General features: G+C 37.8%; 1 protein-coding gene across 1 annotated transcript; it reads left to right on the top strand.

Annotated features, from left to right (window-relative positions):
* Positions 1 to 16,955: 16,955 nt before the first annotated feature.
* On the top strand, positions 16,956 to 22,433 carry LOC145777078 (uncharacterized). The gene is made up of 6 exons (XM_082588366.1): positions 16,956 to 17,103; positions 18,203 to 18,278; positions 19,401 to 19,570; positions 19,928 to 20,052; positions 20,304 to 20,422; positions 21,118 to 22,433. The coding sequence occupies exons 1-6, from the start codon at positions 17,043 to 17,045 to the stop codon at positions 21,173 to 21,175; spliced, it is 609 nt and encodes a 202-aa protein (XP_082444492.1). The 5' UTR covers positions 16,956 to 17,042; the 3' UTR covers positions 21,176 to 22,433.

Below are 22,433 nucleotides of genomic sequence, written 5' to 3' on the forward strand. Positions count from 1 at the left end.
ACCTTCCACTCCGTTAGGTGGCTTGAAGATGGTACAGTCATTGATGATGTGGTCTGCGGTCTGTTCCTCGGCACCACATTCACAGGAGGAGGAAGAAGCCATTCCCCATTGGTGCATGGTTGAGCGGAAAAGCCCGACGCCTGTACGAAGACGGTTGAGGCGCACCCATGCCTGTCTCTGTAGTGTCAGGCCGATGGGCGTGTGTCGGCGTTGGGGATGAATGAATGGAGTCTGGTGGTGCTTGACCTCCATTCAGAATTCCATTTATGGTCCGCCCATTGCCCAAGTAGCCGCAGAGATGTCTTGTTCATCAGCTTCGTTGATCAGAAGCCGAGCGGCTGGCACGAATGGGTGTCTTGATTTCAGTCGGTGGGTGTGCCCGTTTGGGAAGGCAGAGATCTTGTGGTGGAGAAGATGGTTAGGCTCCAGTGCCCGTCGACCGAGGGACAGAGTGGCTTCTTCGCGACGAAGCTCAGCAGGTTGGATGCCAGCGAGAATGGGAAGATTGTCCAATGGTGTGGGACGCAGGCATCCGGTCACTGTGCGCAGGGCGCTGTTTATGACAGTGTCGATGTTGTGGCAGTGAGCACTGCGCCACCAGACAGGTCCACAGTACTCTGCAGAAGAGTAGACAAAGGCTAAGGCTGCTATTTGCAAAGTGTCAGCCCTCGCCCCCGAGCTAGAGCCTGCCAGGCGCTTCAGTAGTCCAGCGCGGGATGTCAGTTTCTTGCGCAGTGACACCAAGTGGTGGCGGTATGTGAGCGATCTGTCTAGTGTCACCCCAAGATACCTTGGCTCGGGGCAGAAGGACAGAGGTTTTCCGTTGTTGTGGACATGTAGCTCACGATCAGCTTCCCGATTGTGTAGGTGGAAAGCTGCCGCCACAGTTTTGGTTTCGCTGAGTTTCAGTTGCCAGTTCTGGAGATAAGCTGAGATGGTTTGCATGTCCTGGCTCAAGGTGTCTTCTAGATTTTCCCACAACTTTGTGGAGTGGAGAATTGCCAGATCGTCCGCATAAGCGTATTTTGCGGAGACCGTGGTTGGCAAATCGTGGGTGTAGATGTTGAAAAGAAGTGGAGCCAGAACCGATCCCTGTGGGACGCCGTTTTTCAGGCGTCTTAGTCTGCTTCGCCGTGGATTGCCGGTGGTGAGGGTGAAGCTTCGATTCCTGACAAGTTCCATAATCATATGGACCATATGTCGGTCAGGAAGCAGGCGAAGCAGCTTGTAAGTAAGGCCGCGATGCCATACAGTATCGTAGGCAGCTGTGAGATCTAGAAAGACAACGCCGGCCTTCTTCTTTGCCTCAAAACAGTCCTCGATGTCTTGGGTCAACAGTGTGACCTGATCTACGGTGGATTTTCCGCACCGAAACCCAGCTTGCTCTTTTGGAAGGAGCGGGTCGATGATTGGGTTGACGCGGGCATAGATCAGCCTTTCGAGGATTTTTAAAGGAACGCAGAGGAGGGATATCGGACGATAACTCCTTGGGTCCTCTGGTGGCTTGTGAGGCTTAGGGATCGCAACTAATAAAGCTCTTCTCCAGATTTTTGGGATTGTGAGGTGGTGCAGGCAGGAAGAGAGGAATCTACGTAACCAGGACTTGAGGGCAGGGCCAGCATGGAGCACAAGCTCAGGGCAGAGTTTATCCGGCCCTGGAGACTTGTGTGGTTTCACTAGGCGGAGGGCGGTGGCGAATTCTTCTGGAGTGAAATCTCCAGAGATTGTTTCTTCTTGTGGTGTTACCACTCGCCACAGGGCAGACACTTCCTTGGCGACAAGGCGGGATGTCTCGCGGTCCTTTGTCTTGTAGACCCCGTTCTGCACTAGCTGGGAAGCGATGGCATTTGCAGAAACGGGGCACTGGCGAGGGGAGTTTGCTGAGCGCCCAGTGAGGTTGTTGATAATGCTCCATGCTTTGCGGCTTGAGTGTGAGAAGTCGATGGTTTGGACGGCTTCATTCCATTGCTCAACCTTCTTTGCGTCCAGCCGCTCAAGTAGTCTGGTGGCGGCGGTGTTAGAAGCAGTACCCGGGTGGCGTTTAGGTAGGAGCGATAGAGAGCTTCACACTCAGAGTCCCAGCATGGTGTATAGCTGGTTCGATGGCCACGTGGTATTGTGGCCTTTGCCGCAATTATTATGGCATTGCAGAAGTCCTGGTATGCCTCGTCTGCGTTGCATGTTTCAGGTGGTGGTAACTTTGCAGTAGACTCATTGGTCAAGAGGCTGTATTGATTCCAATCGGCTTTTTTGAAGTTCCTTCGCTTCACCGGTGAACTCGGGACAGGAGCCACAAGTTTTGGGGTGATGATGAGGGACGGCCGGTGTTGGGACCGCGGGAACTTCTCAAGCACACGTCTGTCTTGAAGAGAGCTGTCGACACTCGCGAAGGCCAAGTCAGGGTTTGTCCCTGTTCCCCAGCGGCCGGATTGGAAACTGGCTGGTTCCTTTGGATTGAATAGGAGGGCAAGATGGTTTGTAGAAGCCCAGTCAGCCAGCAATTCTTCGTCGCTGCTTGTGTCGTTGTAGCCCCAGTCGATGTGCTGGCAGTTGAAGTCGCCAGCGTAGAGATTGGGAGAGGGGAACGTTGGAAGGGATGATGGCAACATTCGCGAGGGTGGGGGCTTGTAGATGTTGACGATGTTGTAGTCTGAGATACATATGCACACCCACTCAATCTCGGCATCAGTTGGAGATTGGTCGACAAACGTCCACTTCAGGCTCTCATGCACAAAGCAACTAAACAATAAGGGATAAATGTCAGTCTATTAAAACTATTTTACTGTGTAAATGCAAGACAAATAAAAAGATAACCTTTGCACCTGGAAAAATAGTCTCGCAAAAAGTTGTTAAGATGATGGAAACAGTCCAAACGGTACCTGAAAGTTAAATATAACTGTATTTACAGTGCGACTGGTAAAGCATCAGCGCTTGTCAGCTACAGAAAGTGTTGGTGGATTGTTTTGTCTGCCAATGACTCAATAAATTGTCACACAAGCATAAGTGCAGAAAGAATTCAAAACGTTAAAAATAGTTCGCTATGGTGTTTTATATCACGCACTGATAGCACAGGCAGTTCGGCGGAAGCTCTCTGTTGCACGCCAAGACTTCTTTCAGAAATCCATGCTTTCCTGGTGTGTGAAAAATATAAATACATTTTTGCAACCTATCTTGATGATAATTTCTGTTGTGATTTATTAAATTTCACTTTCTTTATGAAAAGTTATAGAAAAAAGATCTAATTGGCTCTTGCCCACAGTGACCAGAGAGTGCATCAATCGACTGTTCGTCAGAATGACAGTTCATTGTGAGTTATGCTTCAACTTTCCCCAAAACGTGTTTTTATTGGAAAATTGGACTGTCATTAAGAAGGAAACAGCTTTACATATTTCTTTTAAATTTACATAAAACCCTCTTTCTATTGATAGCTTTGTTTTCCATTGATTTCGGCAAACTGTCGCCATTACTATAGTCTCCGCTTAGCCTATTAACCCCAAGGTTAATAGACCCATCCGCATATTAAGCCCAATTTCATTTGGTTCGAAATAACTGAATGTAAAAGAACGGCAGAAAATTGTGCCGGCTTAATAAGCCCAATTGCTTAACTTTAATAAAAAAAATACAGGTGATACTATTGTTTTTTTTTTGTGGCATTTATGCTTCCGTCTAGTGGTCAAAATCTTAGGTTGGAAGAGAAAGCACAGTGTTTGTATCTGTTTTCAAAGATGTGTTGACTGTTCTACCAAAACACAGAGTCGTCAATGTCAATGGTAGTCGAACTAATGTACTGTACTTTTGAGTGTCCTGCAGACCACTAGATTATGCAAGCAACTTCATATTTTTTGGCAATATGTAGTGGAACACAATAACAACACGTCGTCACCCGTTAGCACGTTGTCTCTGCATAGTCGAGTGGTGAGAGCCACGGCTCGCGCTCGAAAGGTCACCGGTACGACACCGCTTAAGAGCATGCGACTGTGTCTTTGGCAAGACACTTACAGACATGCCTGAAGGTGGACACAAAGATTGGATTTCTTGCCTCCCCGTCCACTTAATCCAAATCTTCAACTAGGCTACTGGGCGTAAGCCTGAATAGGACAAACACATGTTTCAAAAGGTTGTGATTATGCTCTTCAACAGCAAGTGTGTTAAAACATAAAAACCGTTCTATTAATTAAAGTTCAATGATTTAAAAATACTGTGACTAACTTCTACTGCAGAGCAAGCAAAACGGCAACCCAGCAACAAAAGAAAAAGCAATTTAAACTCAAAAGTGTGCATTTGTGACAGTTTTGAGAAATGGCTTCGGTTGTTTGTCTTGAAACATTTTGATTCATTATTTTCGGTTTCAAAGCCTCAAAAGTTGTAACTTTTTCGGGTAAATTTTTTTACCTTAACTTCGGGAACAGATGCGACTTCCCATTGTTGATTTAGCCAACCGACCGTGCCTTGCATCACACAACTAAATAAACAAAAATAAATCGTTCTATTTAGACATATCCTTTTTCATAACAGTATTTTTGGTTGAAAGAGCACCTTGTTGTTTCCTTAGCTAAGTGACACAGAAGTTCTTTCAGGTGAACAACTCAGCGACAGGAAATTTCATCACCGAAAAATCTAAAAGTGTCCTTGCAACTGACATAGAAAGTTTACGTTGAGATAAAAACTGCACGGGTTGGTTAATATTCAATACACGACTATGACAATTCCAAGTTAAACTTTAGTGCATTTGAATATGACAGATGATGATTCAATTGTTTTCGGTTGCGTCCAAATTACCATTTTAAAGCAATGACGACTCGACAAACTATTTTTAGCTATTAATATCAATACGAGAAGTGGAATTTTATTTTACTAACTATAGCCTAAGCTATATTATTTTAAACAAGTCAACTGGGTATGGCGATTAAACCAGAAAAGAATGACACTTCTATTCAAGAAACGTTTCGTTTCACAAATACGATTTTTCGATGCTTAATGTGTTTTTCTTATTACTGTCTCTGCACATCTGAAACTGTATAGGCTAATATCTTCATTTATCTTCATTAGTTAAATGTCTTTATCAAATTTCTTAAAACTTAGACAATGTTTCTATACCTTTAGACTGCTTAAATCATTAGATCCTGAAAAGGAATGAAGAGTTTTTATTATTTCATTAGACTCATACAAACCAAGAATAAATGTTTTCGTCCCACCTCTCATTGCCAAACCAAGGGTTTGAAATTTGAAAATAAAAAAAATGGTTGAACAGTAGAATTATTTCAATTTTTATCAAGATTTGAAGCTCGTTTTCACAGAAACTAAAGTTTAAAATAAACATTGTGTGGCTGCAAAAAAATACGAAATTTTATGGTAAAAACCTGTTTCTATTCCATTTTTGGCCTGTGGTTTATTTTCGAGTTAATACCTTACTTTAAAAAATGTTAGTTTATGAACCTTCCGACCTAAACAACTATTTTTGGGCACTTTAAATCTTTAAGGTTTTTCACTTGCTCGCTTCGACTGCAGTGCCGTTGTTCGCTTATTTATAGCTTCCCCCTCAGTCTTATTTTGTTTCTCTTGGAAACGGCGTTGACTAAAATAAAATTATATGAGTTAAAAATATTAACATAATGAAGCTGATTATAATACAACAGCAAGACGGAAAGCATCGGTAACTGTATCCCATGAGGCCGTTGGCCACATTAACCGGCCGATCGTGAAATTTTGCCAGTACTTTTCCAGTTTCAGATAGCTGACTATTCAGTTGGCTGGAATACGAAACCCAATCACTTTTCCCGTCGTAAATTTGCAGAAAAAGAATAGAAAATCTGAGAACAGCTTTTCATGGTAATTTATAACCGATTATGCCGATTTTCAAGCTTCCTTTATTGAATAATAAAAACCCTTTTGTCCTGAAAGACGTGTTTATCTCGCTTTTGGTGAAAACGTTGAAAGTTAAATTAAATTTTGTGTGATGCTTAATAACGAAAAGTTGAGATTAACTCATGTATAGCAACATGAGTTGTCTATACAAATTTCTCATTGATAAATAGGTCTTTTAAACTTTGGTCATGCTGTACTTGTATTTTTGACTCTACCAACAGCACATAACGAAATGAACAAAACCTTTCAAAGCTTGTTTGAAAAAGCATCATTTGTAATAATCAGTTGCGAGATCCATTTCCTGACAAACACTTTTATTGAAACAGTTGTTTTTGTGCTTCTAAATGAAACAAAAATGTTTCAGTAGTGGCAGATCTGAGAGGGGAGGGGGCGATTGGGACGACCGCCCAACCTAAAACACAGACAAGTAACTTTACTTACGGGGTTATTTGCAAGGTCGGATTAATGTAGTGTAGCAGACCTACACGTCGCTGTGATTTTTTAAATTTCTTCTCTCCCAGGCTACTTGCTGGAGCCGCCCTTGTTTGTCAGTGCCCGATGTTGACACTCAAAGCTATGAAAACCAACGATTAATTTCTCAGAAACGAAATTCGTATCAACCGCCATGGTATCAACTTTTTCATCCAACAGTTGTGTTCGCTCGCACGATTTCTTCGGTACTGGCGGAACTTCAAATGTTCATGCACTTTTGAGCGCAAGTGTATTTACACCACTGGCAAGTCTGCTTTGCTTCGTTGGAGGTTTTAGAGTTAGACCATAACATCTACTGAAATGTATACATGCCAGGACGGAAATAAAGCAAAAAAAAACTTGTATCTGCAGAAAAGTTGAAAGGTTTGTTTAAAATAGCGTGGTGATGTTCGAGCTACAAATTAATACAGTTGATGGTGAAACCATTCATTACACTCAAATGGTGCATTGCTCGACGTGTGGCAAAACCGAGTAGCTGCATCCAGGAAGGATATTGTTTGAAGTGGGGTTGCGATTTCGAAACGGAATTGGAAATTTAGAAAACGGAATTTTCGTTGTGTAATTGTGGAATTTTTTCCGGATGAACAAAAATTAAAATCCGCACATATAAAAAAAACAAACAATGTTTATTTACCAGTGCCGTTAGAAACAAAAATTTGGTTTAGTTTCAACGAATAATTCCTTTGCTTTCTTCCGGTGTCAAGTTTTTCATAAAAAAAAATTTCAATTTCCTTTTCGAAACTTTGGCAATTGGATTTTCACGAGGTTTTAAAAAAAGAAAAAAACTTGCGATACTTAAAGTTTGAAGTGTCGAGATGTAGTCTATTTCAGGCTTACGATTCGAAGCCAAACGTTAGTCAAAACAAAAACACTTGGTTTAGATTTATATTTTAGGGTTACCTCAACAATGCGATGAGATGGCCTAACGGATAAGGCGTTGACTTTCCAATTATGGGAACCTGTTTCGACTTCCGGCTTAAGCTGGTTGTTGAAAAACACCGCTCACCTCTACCCAGGGTGTAATAAATTGGGTGGGCGTAACTGCTAAAGGAAAGGCGGCCGAGAGAAAGGAACTAGTCACCCTACTCTTTTTAGTGTCGAAGGCTTAGTACAATGAGAACTTTATCTTCTCATACACGACACTTAACTCAAGTATGGCATCACCTTTACCTCAGTAAAGAGTTTTGTTTCGTTGATTCGTAACAGCTTGTTGCAAAATAAGTTTTGTTTTGTTTGAACCAAAAAAAACTTTCTAACAACCTTAAAATTCCACAGCAAAAATGCATCAAAAACGTCATTGCAATGATCTCTGATTTCGTTGGCAACGTAATCGCAAATAAAGAAACAGGTTCCTCCGTCGATGTACGTTTGAAAATATTTACCGTACACCTTCATATAGCTTTTTCAAGTTTTATTGCTTCTTTTCGCTTGTATATTTTTACGAAATTTCAGACTAAATTACCTTTGGGTCTCAGTTATCAAGGTAGGCCTACTCGGATTTTGGAAGAGAAATATCCTGGATTCCAATCCTAGTTTAAAATTGGAAATAAAACCTAAATCAGCTTGCAGTAGTGCTTACAAACTGAACAAATACTAACATGACCAAAACAAAACTGTGATACGGTTAAATTTGATGGTTGCAATGAAGCCTATACTGAAATCTGATGAAAAATTATGTATCTCACCTACCACCAAGCGGATTGGAAAGTGCTGTATCAAAGTCGCCTGGAACTATAAAATTGGCCGTTTTGACATTGTAATGTCAAACATTAGTTTTACTTTTCTAGCAACTCAAAAACTTTTTCTTTTAGATTCACCCAGGGATATCTAGAGAAGGGGATATGAAGGCTTGCAGCGATTGCCTTATTCTCATGACACTACCAGGGCGGTAGTTTGTAGTGCTGTAAACATGTGGTTCTTTTTTAAATCGTAGAAAGTTTGTAGTGCAGCTGGTACAATGAGCTACAGGAGACAGTTAGCAAATGCTACGTAGAGCATATTTAAAGAATACTTGTTTACAAAGACAGTTGAAAAGTTACCAGTAAGCTGTTTTTTTTAACAAAGCCTTTGCAGCAGGCTAGATGTAACGCAAGTATATGGGTAGTTGAATTAACAAGCAACCATGAGCATGCTGTGAATATCCAGGCCTGATTCTAATAGCGCAATGCAAGTTATCATAACAAGAGTTATTAAACTACTATCGGTGCCAATTGTCATTTTACGATAAACACAGATTATTTACGATAAACAAAAGCCCTTCTATTGTCAGGCGTAATAAAAGCCTTCGTATCCCCTTCTTTAGATATCCCTGGATTCACCTCGCCCAATAAGACAAATAAAATTAGCAGTGTTTGATACTTTTGCTGTTGTTTTTTGTTAATGAGAATCTTTATCCTCGGATTTGAAAGAGCTTTGCTTTTGAAAGAGCTTTGAGAGTTTAATTCTGACAGTTTCGTATACTTGTAGACTAAAGACTGTTTTGAATCACTGACAAAGACCCGGTCACCGAGTTTGACAGAGTAAAGCTTTCACTTGTTAAAATGTTGTCTGTGAATTATTCTATTCACTAGGTGCCGTTAATGGAGAGATGTCCTGAAAACGCGTTGCTCAAGCGCACAATCCGAAAGCCATTACAATTTGACCAGCAGGTTATCATAACAGTAAAACTGTAGTGCCTGGTCAAGTAGTCAAGGTAGTGTAGCAATTTGCTGGTCATGAAACCTTCTATCCCTGGATCTCGATCAGGGCTATATACATAGCCGAAAACGTTTGCTATATTGTGTTTGTTTTTTATAATGTGAAATGTTGTTTTGTTGGTCAGTCATGTCTGTTTATAGTTAAAAACAGTAACCTGTCGACCAAAATTGCAATCTCATATCAAGAAGTTAATCAATTTAACTTATAAGTTTGTTCTCATAGTTTTCCCAACAAAAATAGCCTACTCAATGAAAAGGACACACCCAAGACACGAGATAAATCACATAATAAGCAGAAAAAAGCAATTAGCAAAATCTCTTCACCAAGAAAGTCAACAACCTCTTGCATAAGCTAGAGTAACACAGACTAAGTTAATAAAATTGCTTTTTTGGTATAGTGTGTTGATTTAATTAGTTTCTTCGGTTCTTGTTTGAAACCTAAATCGTTCACAAAAGATTTCGAATTTTCTACTGTCAAAGCACCTGATATAACAAAAGCAGCCGTTGTTTTTTAACTGTTCTCGTTTGAAATTTGTTTTTGAGCTCTATTTTGAAGTACTCCGGGCTATTTTTAAGCAAAATATGAAAATTTTCGTATTTGTCTAGTTGCAAGTTATTGGTTTCTTTCTAAACATCACATATGTGTCTTTTCTTCTCAGCCATTTTTCCATTGTTTTTTTGCGGTGGATCAATTTTTCCATGTAGCCGACTAAATCAATTTTGTGGTTTTGCTTTCGAATTTGAATCCGGAAAGAAAAGACTGAATTCTTCCAGTTAAAGTTCCGGGCCTGGTACAAACAAAACAGCATGCATAAATTTTCCAACGTACAGCAACCGCAAGTCATTAGCTAACCCGTTTTATATATAACATCGCTGAAGCTTATTTGTTGGTATCCTGAAACACTGAGTTATTGAGTTCCACGTAACAATATTATACTTATATTTCAAGTGCATCAAATTCAGCTACTACTCACCTTATTAAAATTATCAGAATACTGAATAACAAATACTGAATTTGATGTTTCACTCTCTTTGGCTTTTTTCCTTATTATTGAGCACTTTTTGTAGTATTAAGAGCATTTATCGTTTTATCTTTCAAGTAGGTTTGTTGATAGCTACTCGGTTACTATATAAAATTGCGTCATATTATTGCCCAGATTCCTGTGTGCGATCACGGCTGGTAGTATAAGCAAAGTAACAGCACAAATGAGCAAATAGATCGTAAAGTTCATCTTGTCATACCCTATGAATTTCAACAAGACTTTGGTTCATCAATAATTGCGTTCTGCATTGTCAAAATTGAAAAACAAGAAATAAATTTTCTCAGAATCATCTCGTTCCAAACCTTTACTTTCTTAACATTTCTGTGAGAACTGGTATCAGATTATGGCGTTAAAATCATTTCCTTAAGCTCTTTGCAGAAGACAAAGAAATGTATTGTAGCACTTCTTTTCTCAATCGTGGTTTAATTTTTAATATAGCTTTATTTTTAACATATTTTAATATAATCTTTTATATATTTCAGTATTTATAGCATTAATTTTTTCTACCTTTTCTTTAACACTATTTTTGAAACTATTTTGCTGTAGCAGATCCATTTTATTTTTTTACTTTTGAAATTACTAAATTAATATGTTGAAAATCAGTTTTTCTCCAAACTTGTGTTTAAAAGTTTAAAAGTTTTTAGGTTTAAATTTGGGAAACAAAATGCCACTTCTTGAAATTAAACTTTTCTAGTTTAAAGTATGCTAAATAATATGTATAAACTCTTAACACCTTGCTATTATTGAAAACCGCAGGCAATTCACGCAAACTTAAAACGTTTTAACATTGTTTTAATTTTTAATAGTTCAGTATATAGCCAAACATCGACGTCCTGTTTTTACATAACACAGTGTAGATGTAAAAGTCATGTTTCAACTAATGTCATTGCTATAGGTTTTTGCAGATTCAGCGCTACTGCTGCTGTCACACTGAAAGTTTCTAAGACTTCACGTTTTGCTGACTCGTAACAATAAAAAAATTTGGTTGCTTTGGAGAAGCAGTGAAGAAAAATTAAGTTGAAAAACGTCTGAATCAAATTGTCTTTGTTTTTCAAAGCCTGGTGACGCCGGTTCTGATGGTTTCAAAACTTTGTTTGTCACTTGAAAAGACAGTAAAAAATGTTAAAACATTATTTTTAGAAAATTTCATTCGGACAGTTACTAAAAGTTGACAAAGTCTGGAAAAGTTTACAAAATGTAACAGATCAAGTCGTTAGCCTATCTCTAGGTAGTAATGGACCACTTTATGAAGTTGTTTTGTAATACTACCGAGACTTCTCTATGAAATCATGGCTGGTGAATAAAACAAAACAACGTCAAAAACAAATAAACAGCAATGTTCAACTCGTAATAGTTTGTGAACTTTAACAAGTATCGTGTTTTGATTTCGCCTTGCATGGTTAAAAAATGCTAAACGAAGAATAAGTTTTCTTAGAATCTTCTTAATCGGAGCTCATTTATATAAGGCTGCTTAAATAAAATAATAAAACATTGCTGGAAAGATTGGTATCAGATTCCTGCGATAAAATCGTTGCTTGAAGCTATTTGTAGAAAATAAAAGATATAAATTGTTTCTCTCATCTTACCAATGAAAACGTTATTTCGACATAAATTTACTTGAAACAGCAACTCTTATGGAGAGAAGCAGAAAAATAAGCTAAGCCATAACACCTGCAGGGAAATAAGCCAGCTTCGTTATATAATATCTTTTTTCAGATCTTTTCTGAATTATAAAAACTTTAACGTAGCTTTGTATGAAAAGATATATAAACTTAACGCTTTTAGGAAAGAAATAAACCTGTATAATACATAACCAAGGCCGTGTTATCAGCCTTCCATACCCCTTGGCCAGGGGGTGGCTGACGCCTCCTAGAGACCTACTCATTTTTAGTTTGCCTACAATGTATTTTGACTATTTGTAAAAGATAGAAATACAGTTGCAAAAGCTCGATATTTCATAGCTTGCATCATACACGATCGTGTTAACCTCAGCAGTATCTCCTGGCCACCGTCTAGGAGCTTACTTATATCTAGTTTATCCGGTCTTTTTTAGCTATTTGACATGAAAGGTGAAAATACTACCACACAAACTTGATATTTGATGATTTACATTAAACTACAGGGTTTTGCATTGAGGTTCATTGTTTGGAATAACAATTTAAAACTGTAAATTTATGTTATTTTGTTGTTTGTATTTATGTTTATTGAACCAGTGCATAAAATATGTAATCCCATGTTCTCGATTTCTTGCAATATTTATTTCAACAATGGGTAGTTGCAGCCATTTGCCATTTGCAAATTTTCCATTTGCATACTGTCAGCCATTTGCAACATCAAACGCTAGTGGCATGGCAAAGATGTTAGAGATTGACAGCCAGTAGCATTGACAGGAATGATCCAAAGTCTACGTATGGACCGAGATGATTTTAGGGGCTACAAACTGTTTTTCAGGTTTCACCAAGGAACTTCACATTCTTCATATTAAAGTAATGCTGTTGAATTCATCCCAGTATTTTTTTTTTTTTCTTGAAAACAAACCTTGCTTGGACCACCCTTCGTTTTTCTTATCTTTAGTTTAAGTTTGCCTAATTGTTTTTTGTGCTTTATATGTATTGTTTTTAGTTTTGCATATTTAGTTGAAAATATGAACCTATTGATCTGATGATAATAAAGAATAAGTTGTAATTGTAAGTTTTCGCACTGCCCGTGTCATTGGTAGCTACCAGGCCTAGACTGTTCTATGAAAATAGCTCTGTTGGCTGCACCATTTTGAAACCAGTCACACAGAGTGAATGACTATAAAGAAGATGAATGCATTATAGATCTATTATATCATGTTTCTGGTAAAACAAAATTCAAAACCGCAACTATTGTATAATAGTTTTCTGAATCGCAGATTGTCACACTGTCTGATTGAATAACTATTGATGTAAATCCATTTAATATAGATTTGGTCAATATAGCACTTTTTTAAAGAGCAAGAACATTCCAATTAGCCTAAAACAAAAAATCATGGACACAGTACTATTGCCAACATTAACATACGGAGCAGAAACATGGTCACTCACAAAACAACAAACAAGAAAACTGGCAGCAGCGCAAAGGAACATGGAAAGAATAATATTAAGCATAAATAGAAAAGACAAGATTAGAAATGAAGTCATCAGAAACAAAACTTGCATCAAAAATGTCATAGAAACAGCAACAAACCTAAAGTGGCAATGGGCGGGACATGTAGCAAGAATGACAGACAACAGATGAGCCAAGATAACCACAGAATGGACACCAAGATATGCAAGAAGAACTAGAAGGAGACCAAAAAGAAGATGGCGAGATGACATAGAAGAAAAAATTGGCACCACCTGGATGAGAACAGCGAAAGAAAGAATGGTGTGGAAACATATGTGGAGGCCATCTGCCTACAGTGGCATGACCAGCTGGTGATGATGATGATGATAAATCTATTGTAAATGTAATTTGTTGCAGAATGACGAAGGCAAGCCTCACCTGTGTTGCGAAAGCTCAATAATAATGACGAATTAATTAATTTAGAATGACATCATTTTTCTGTCACAAAAAACGCTTCACAAAAAAATGAAAAAAACTGAAGAAATGTTATGGAAAGCAAACGGACATATACTTGTCTAAAAAATTATCAGAGAGTACAACACTAAATCAATAAAATGAAACTTGTTGCGAAGCTTTCGCCACACAAGTATGGTGAAATACAATAGTGTAAATTTAGTTTTGTGAACTTAGTGTGTATCAGACTCACACACTGCGTATCTTTTAGGACTGTGGTTCCCAAGCTATGGATCGCAACCCATGGGTCGCAAAGGGTCAGAAAATGGGTCGTGCAGGGACGATCTAAATCTGCCAAAATGGGACTATTGTAAATTAATTTATAAAAAAAGCTTTGTTTTATTACCTAAGTTGATTTAATTTCAACGTCGATAGAATTGTTGCATCATAGGCTACGCATTTATTTGGCATCTCTAATCAAAACCAACTATTGCATCATTAACAGTTTTTCCGGCATTCAGGTCACTCTCCTCAATAAATCACGATGAACGTGAATTATACTGTATTACTGTAAGCTCAATATTCAGGATTTCTGAACTATTTTTTTTTTAAATTAGGAGTTCATTTTGATATGCAATCGTTGTGCTAGTGAAGCCGCTGTGTGGGCTGTGCTATAAAATGTTGTCGAACGAATCCTTATTGAAGAACAAGTCAAAGAGCTACCTGAAGAATAATGAAAACATGCGTATATTTGTAAGCACGGAGAAGCGACACTGAAGCGAAGCCGGTTTGACTCAGCAAAGAATCCAGTGCTAACTTAGCCAGTAAACAAGTCCAGCTATAGCAGACAGTCAAACAAGTGGTCGTATGTGTCTTGTTTATGAAAGGCAAAATTTGAAAAAAAACAGTGGAGTGCTGAAATTGTTTACATATACAAGTAGTCTGTGTCTTGAGTCGTGAGATGTCCACCAAACCCAGACTTGGGCCGCGCTCAACAAGTTTGGAGCTCGTATGACCTATAGGGATGGTAGAAGTAGCCTAGTATGAGATAACCATGCAGACTCCACGGTCGATTGTCTGTTTTCTCGACTGAGATAATTTTCGGTCAGGAAAAAAAATAAAAAAAATCATACCGTCATGACAGGTGATGGCAAGCAAGTTTGCAGGTTATTATCCTGAAAATAAGTGCCATGCATTGAAACTTTTAACACTTGGGAAGCGTAAAAATTAAACGAGGCTGTTTAACAGGCATTTACTGTAGTTAAATAACGTAATATACGTTATGTTTCTCGGCATTCGAGTGTAGCAGAAACTCAGCAATAGACACGTGTTTCGCCCATGAGGCTGGGCTCATCAGTACCGCACTACTAGTTCCTGCCACATAGTTCTCAACCGCTGCTTTTGTCAGTCGCAAACTAAGCTAAACTATCACAAGATGTACATGGACGCCATGCTAGACAGGTAGTCACTACCTAACCTAGCTCCCTGAAGAAGTCAGTCGTGTCTGATTGACGAAACATCCAAATAAAAGCAGATTATCACCTTATACATCTTCTGATAGTTCAGCTTAGTTTGCACCAGAAGAACGTAGCCTATATCATGTTATTTAACTTGGGAAGCGTCTTTTGGGTGATTCAATTGGAATTTATGACTTTAAATTGCTACAACGGCCACGCACAGTCGCACACTACAGTTGACACGAATGCATTTTCTATAATTACTTTGTATGAATCATCAAACAAGTTGTATACCGTATGAAAAGAGAAATAGTTACCTGGTAGACTAAAATTCATTAAAGATTAACTATAAAATCTTAATCATAATTTAAATTTCCTAAAATAAATTCAACATCGCTTTAAATAGAGGTTGCTCAAAAATTACCAGATGCAAACTTAGCATATCTATATTAAGATGATATGCACGCTCACAGTTGATCAAGATATAAGGAATTATTAACATGACGATTAAGCCACAGAACAAGTTTATTTTTGTTTTTGTGTGCTTGGCGCAAATTTGGTTTTAAGAAACACCATGAAACAAGGTAGCAACAAGCGATAGCAAACTTCAAAGCTTGATTTTAAGTAGTGTGATAGCATTTTGTTTCATTTGATGCAAGGTATAGCGGGTTTACCCATACCTGGTTTCTACAACTGTCTTGTGTTCGGTAGCGTTGACAGGGGGTCCTGGAGGTACTTTTGACCCAAGACCAAGATAATTTAAGAAGTCCGAAATCTTTCTTGGAGGGATAAGAACAAAGAAAGCCCCGCATGTTCTCTGATGGAGTCCTATTTCTTTTTAACGTGTTTTGTTCGGGGAGCACGGGCTTTTCATTGACTTTTCATGGAATTTTCATGGGACCAAATTATTCTCTCAACCCATGCCCTGCATGTGTTACGTTCGGGAATGGGCAATCGGAATAATTTTATTTCGAAGAATACTACAAGTTACAGGTGATCATCTGGCAATCAACTCCAATCAAAATAAAATAGAACAATCCCAAGAATTGCCATATTTCATTTTTAGGAAACAAACTTCTATCAGCTTGCTTGCTGACGTATAGAGCAGGGCTACTCAACTGGCGGACCGCGGTCCGAATCTGGACCTTCTGGGTGTTGATGGTGGACCTTGAGCTTTTGGAAGAATAACCTCATTGCCACGTTTCAGGGCTTCTTTAAACAGATTTCCACCGGGAGGAAGCAATTTTTGTTGTGATTATCCTAGTTGCTGGGGGGGCTACGACTCCCAGACTCCCCAATACTTTCTCAGAAATCCAATTCGAGTTACATTTTACCTAACAAAGTGGTTTGGTACAGATAGTTTAACTTTCGTGGTTGCGTGTGAAATAACTTATTCACCGGACCGCTAAAAATATTCAACTTGTCAAACTGAACTTTTGTTAAGATTAGTTGAGTAACCCTGGTATAAAATGTAAATAGACAGTCCTTTCGCTTGAATAATCCCTAAATACTTTTCTGAAATTGAGCGTGAACGTGTGCATTGGATCTCGCGTTTTGCGCTTGGCAGTTCAAAACTCTTGATACACCTTCCTCAAAGCCTGCGGCGGTTACATCAGACAAGGTGTATTTTAATGGCAGTTTCAGGGACAATTTGCGACAGATGACTATCTGCGTTAAGTCGGCACGTTGTTTATAATCTTGCATACTGTAGGTCTTTCTGCAGGTGAGTTAGAAGCAGTGAGGTTGTCAAAGAAAACTTGAGCTTCAAAAACATTGTTGGTAAACGACATTTAGATTAGACTATACTACCATTTTGAATGACAAAATTAATCCTCAGCAGGCACCGTTACAGTTCAATACTGTTTTCATTTGCAGGCATTGTAAATTAAAAACTATTTTTTATTTTAATTTTATTTACACACCTTTTATTATCTTTTTTCAATTACTGAACTTACAGTGATATCTTGATGAGCATGAGAAGTCTTTCGTTTATCTTTTGCAGTCTTTGTTTTGCAGCCTCATTCAAAGGTTTGTATTTGTTAAAAAGTTTACTTTTTACTAAAGTAATATCATCATTAGCATGATTAGTCTCACTACAACTGTAGGTTGGTTCTGGTTTTAAGTTCAAAAATGTGGATTACTTTTTTCAAACCAATGCTATGAGCGGTACACTGCAATCAATTGTTGAAAAAAAAAACATCAGATCAGTACATTTTTGTTTTCAGTCCGATTAAAGAAGACGATTCTAACCAAGATTTTTTTACTTGAGCTCGAGTTTGAGCTAGAACCCAAAACGTGTTAAAAATCCCACTTTAAATTCGTTTTTTTTATTTTATTAAATCCGAGTAGGCTAGTTAGTCCAAGACATTGAGAGAGGGCTAACGATGATGAAAAAGAGTGACAAGGCCAGTTGTTGATGTGAGAATTTCTAGACGAATTTTCAGTTCTTAGTGGTTCTAATGACTTTTCTTCAACGTCGTATTAAAGAACACGAATTTTTTAGAGTAGATTCAGTAGGCTATATGGTCTTGAAAGTTTGTGGGAATTTCAAACAACAATTATTTCTTTCACTGCCAATTCTAAGAGTAGTATTTACTACAAGGAATTTAAAATGTTCCAATAAATTGCAATATGAAAGAATTTAAAAAAGATTGCAATTATGAAACACCACTGACCTGTTACAGTTTGATTGTAGGCTATAGTTTACGATCCGGACTTCTTTCCTCAATGCCATCCATACTCAATGATAATTAAAATTACTCCTTGCTCAAGTCGCAAACTGGCCGTTACTTAATCTTATCGAAAACAGCCAAGTAGGAGAAAGAGAATTGTGATCCCTTCAACCCATTTTTTAAATAGTTTCATTCTTGATAAATATTGAAATATTACCTTACAAAGTATTTTATGTTGCAGCAATTGTACGCAGTGATAAAGCATTTTTTGTTCTATTTGAGATCGCTCATGATTTTTTTTTACCGTACTTCTCCTTCTCACTATTAGATTAAGATTGACCGGATTGGTAATTCTAGAGTTAATATAAAAGCAATGCTTTATTGTATTTTTAAGTTACAGTTTACCAGGTTTTAGGTTTCCAATTTTGAATTCGAGTTACTATTTCATTCAACAGAATATGAAGCGGTGGATTTGATTGAACACAATGCAAACAGGACTGCCACAACTTCTTCAACCACTTCAGCAGAAATGTAAGCGAACGGCTTATAGCCTAGTTTACCAAAGTTTCTCTGGGTGAATCATACACTGTACAATTTGCTTCATAAACCCAGAAATGTTACTGTTTGTTTGTTTGTTTGTTTGTTTATCTTTATCCTGCATTGCGGGAAAGCGGACTTGAGCGCTATGTATCGGTGTACGCCTTCCGACATACACCTGACCCACGCTGCAGCCGACGGCAATGTCAGTTTCCGGTTGTCTACTCTACTTATGACTTAAATTTGGTACTACCCATTACGCGAAATCGATCACTGGGTAGAGGCAATTATCGTTAAGTTTCTTGCCCAGAGAAACAACAGCAAGTGCGGGTGGCTGGAGTCGAACATGCAGGCTCTCGACTGCGAGCCCAACGCGCTAACCACTCGGCCACGGCTGCCGAAATCATTGACCGGCGAAATCATTGACCGAAGTTGGTTTAATATGTAAATTTTATTTGATTTTATTTTAATCTGCTTAGAAACTAATGCGATTATTCTTTCTCGTTATAAAAAGTAAAAATGCCTGCAGTTAATCGTTATACACAATTTACGGATCAACGCAAAGGAAAACAATGTAAGGTTAAAGCACAGATTGCACAGGAATCTCTAATCTTGGAATTTAGGTTGGCTCCCATTTGAACAAGCTTGAATGAAGTAAACTTTTCAGACTGAAGTTAATGTTCAGAGCAAACATGATTGAAATTTTTGAGCAAGTAGCTAAAGTTTATTTTGTCTCGTTATATATTCGATTTTTGTTAGATTAGAAGCAAGCAAGATTGGTTTTGTTTTTCCAAGCAGCTGTTTTAGCTGTTAAACATAAGTTTTTGCGTTTTTAATTTTAATGCAGGCCAACTATATTGTACCTTTCATGGTCATCATTTGATTCTTTGCGACCAAGAGCTTACTCTTTTTACCACCCCAGAGCGGTGATGTTTCACTCCACTACGCCAAAAGACTGCTAGTCTGTTAAGAGAGCAGCCAGTTTTAGTCTCATTATTCAACTGCAATCAGACCTTTTGCTGCATTTAATGAACGACATTTGGTACAACTTTACAATGTGTACAGGCTTAATCCGATAAAACTATAATAAACTTACTTTTTGCAAAATCAATTCAGAGGCTCTCTAACACTGGCTAAGATCATTGGGTCCATCGTTGCTTCGTTCGTGGCCATTTTGATATTGCAGTGGATTATAAAGCGATATCGTTGCAAGAGAGCGACAACAGAAAGGGCCTCAAACAACGAAAGAAATACTACAACGATTGAACTTGAAGGCATACGGACAGGTAAGCAGGCCGTTTGACTTACAAAACAAAGTATATTGCTTTTAACAGCAGGCCTAACATATATGTCAGCCTACATGACTTATTTTCAAGTAATATTTTATTGACAACTCGTTTCTGTAGAGTTAGATAAATTTTTGGCAAATATGTGAAGTTCAATTTAGCTAACTTATTTTATTTGGTTGGAAACACTTTTTTTCCAGTTCATGAAGTTTTATTTTTCCGAACGTGAAATTCGTCTCAATGTTTTTATACATTTTAAAGGGTTTAAAGTGGAAACTGACATACAACGAAGGATAGGCTAAGACTAGTTTATAAGCCAACGCAGGTAATAGAAGTGTTAATATTTTTGATATTTAGGTTCTATTCACGTGACTATACCAGAGACACTTGCTTCCCCACCATCTTACCGAGAAATTCATCAATACCAGACAGTAAACTCGACTTCTCTCTCCCCAGTTTATTACAATATGCCAGGAATGAAGGTAGAGATTTAAAATATTGGGTTTACCATGTTAAGTTTGGTCAAGAAAAATTACTGTAGAAAAAACACCAAAATTTAAATAAAAGCAGCAAACATAATAAAGTTTTAACAGTGAAAGTAAAAGACTTTTGTGATTTTACGATTTTAAGTTTTTAACTACGATTTTACTATTTTATAACTTGCATAGGAAATGCTTACAAAGTTTTTACCAATAGGCATTTGTGGACATTTAATTAAATCTTTATTTATCAGAATTATTACGGAATTTTGTTGAAACCAAACAAACTACCAGAAAACAGTGTCCAGGAAGAAAATCCTCCTCCACCGTACGTGCAAGGCAGTGAGGAGGAAGAAGAAGGAAGTGATGAAAAGTAAGATAAAGTTTCGTTTTACACCAGAGAGCAATGTAGAACGTAGTTAGTTGGCTATAATACTTGCAATCCTAAATAACACCAGTACTTCATGTTTAAAGAATAAAACGAAACTTTTAGTCAGATTTTTGAAATATTTAAACAATCTTCTCTTCACTTGTACATATTGAAAGCAAACACTTTTCTTCGCAAAGTTGTTTAAGATACGCATTCTGTGTGTCCCTAGTGATAGTAATCAAGACAGTGTAAACTGTTTAGGATTTTTTATGTTGCTGTTCCAAACACTGCATCCGTGTGTTATAACATCACACATACTTAAATGTTTAAAATTATTGAACTTGAAGTAAGACCCCAGACAGAAAAATGCATCATTTTTTACATTAATTGAATGTCTGCTGACGTTTTAAGAATCAACGTGAAAATGACGAATTTTGCTGTCTTCGACTTTGACAGTGTAAAGTAAACAATGGCTCTTTGTCTATTCCAGTAATTCTTAACCGGGAGGGGCACGCTCCCCTTCGGGGGGGCGATCTTTTCAACGTTACTTAACCTTGAAAAGGGGTTAAAAACCACTGGTTTATTCTGTGGTTTATTATTATCGTATATAATCGTAAACATTTTGCAACGATTAAGTATGGCATCACAAGTTCACTTATTTACTACTTTAATCGTTTAAATTAATTTGTTTTACTTAGTGTTGTCCATCTGGAACTGGTTCTACATTCCAACAATTCAAACAACTTTACCACGTGACTTGCCGAAGACGTCATATCAGCATAACATATTGTTCTATTGTGCAGTAAAGATCTAGCCGGAGTGGTGTTGCAAGAGCTTGTGCGAATTGACTGGGGTGTGCGCAGGGGGGTTTACAGTACATATTTTATTTCACCATATATCATTATGCACCATCAGGAGCGTAGCCACGGGGCTTGGGGAAGTAATCGCCTTCCTCCCAAAAAAAAAATTATCTTGCCACGCACACAAATATGTTTTAGTACTATTAAAACATTTTAATACCATTACAATCTTTGATACAATCTTTTAAACATTTTAATACCATCATTACATTACAAAGATTGGCATCACCTGGATGAGAACAGCATAAGACAGAATGGTGTGGAAACATATGTGGAGGTCATCTGCCAGCAGTGGCATGACCGGCTGATGATGGTGATGATGATGATGATGATGATGATGATGATGATGATGATGATGATGATGATGATGATGATGATGATGATGATGATGATCATGATGATGATGATGATGATGATGATGATGATGATGATGATGAATACCATTACAATTCATGTTGAATAACGTTTGCCCACCCCATCAGTTTCTTTTGCCCCCCTAAAATTTTCTTTCTAGCTGCGTCACAGTTCACCATTGAGAGACATTGCTTGCAATAATTCGCTGCAGTTGATGTTGCAGAAAGACTAAACGTTTAGCTACAATGCAATATCTTTGCATTTATTTTTCAAAATTGTTTGCTTTTGGATCAAGGTCTTTTGAGAAACAACAACAAAAATTTACGTAGCCTATTGAACACTTAAAAGAATTTGACTATGGCCTGTTGCTTATTATTTGCCAGTTCTAGCACTACGCTTTTGATCATATTTTTGCTTTTGTATATCTTGGATACGTGTAGGCTACAGGTGTAAGCAAGACGGAGGGGTAAACTTTTTTTGTTTATAATAATTTTTCTACGTCAAAATGAGTTCTATATCATCCATATTAGTCCTATCTTTAATATTAGTTTCATAGTCATAAAATTATTTCATTCTGTATAAAAAGTCTGTATTGACTCTATGACTGCTGATTGTTGAATTGAAAGCCCTGTGGGATGTAATGCGTACAATCGTTCATTTGTTTTCGCTATGTATTGTATTTGAGCACTGTGACAAGACGTTGTTGTGTCTAATCATATTTAAAGCCTTTTAAAAATATCATTTAACGCATTGAATTTGCGTACTTTTTGCATGAAGTAAACGCCTAATTTATGTTGTTA

Source organism: Aplidium turbinatum, chromosome 9 (genome assembly GCF_918807975.1).
Source record: "Aplidium turbinatum chromosome 9, kaAplTurb1.1, whole genome shotgun sequence".
In the NCBI taxonomy this organism is placed as follows: Eukaryota; Metazoa; Chordata; class Ascidiacea; order Aplousobranchia; family Polyclinidae; genus Aplidium; species Aplidium turbinatum.

Coding starts and splice junctions, on each gene's coding strand:
- LOC145777078 (XM_082588366.1), top strand. CDS start 17,043: ATGAGCATGAGAAGTCTTTCGTTTATCTTTTGCAGTCTTTGTTTTGCA. Junction 17,104..18,202: donor TTTTGCAGCCTCATTCAAAG/GTTTGTATTTGT, acceptor TTCATTCAACAG/AATATGAAGCGGTGGATTTG. Junction 19,571..19,927: donor ACTTGAAGGCATACGGACAG/GTAAGCAGGCCG, acceptor TTTGATATTTAG/GTTCTATTCACGTGACTATA.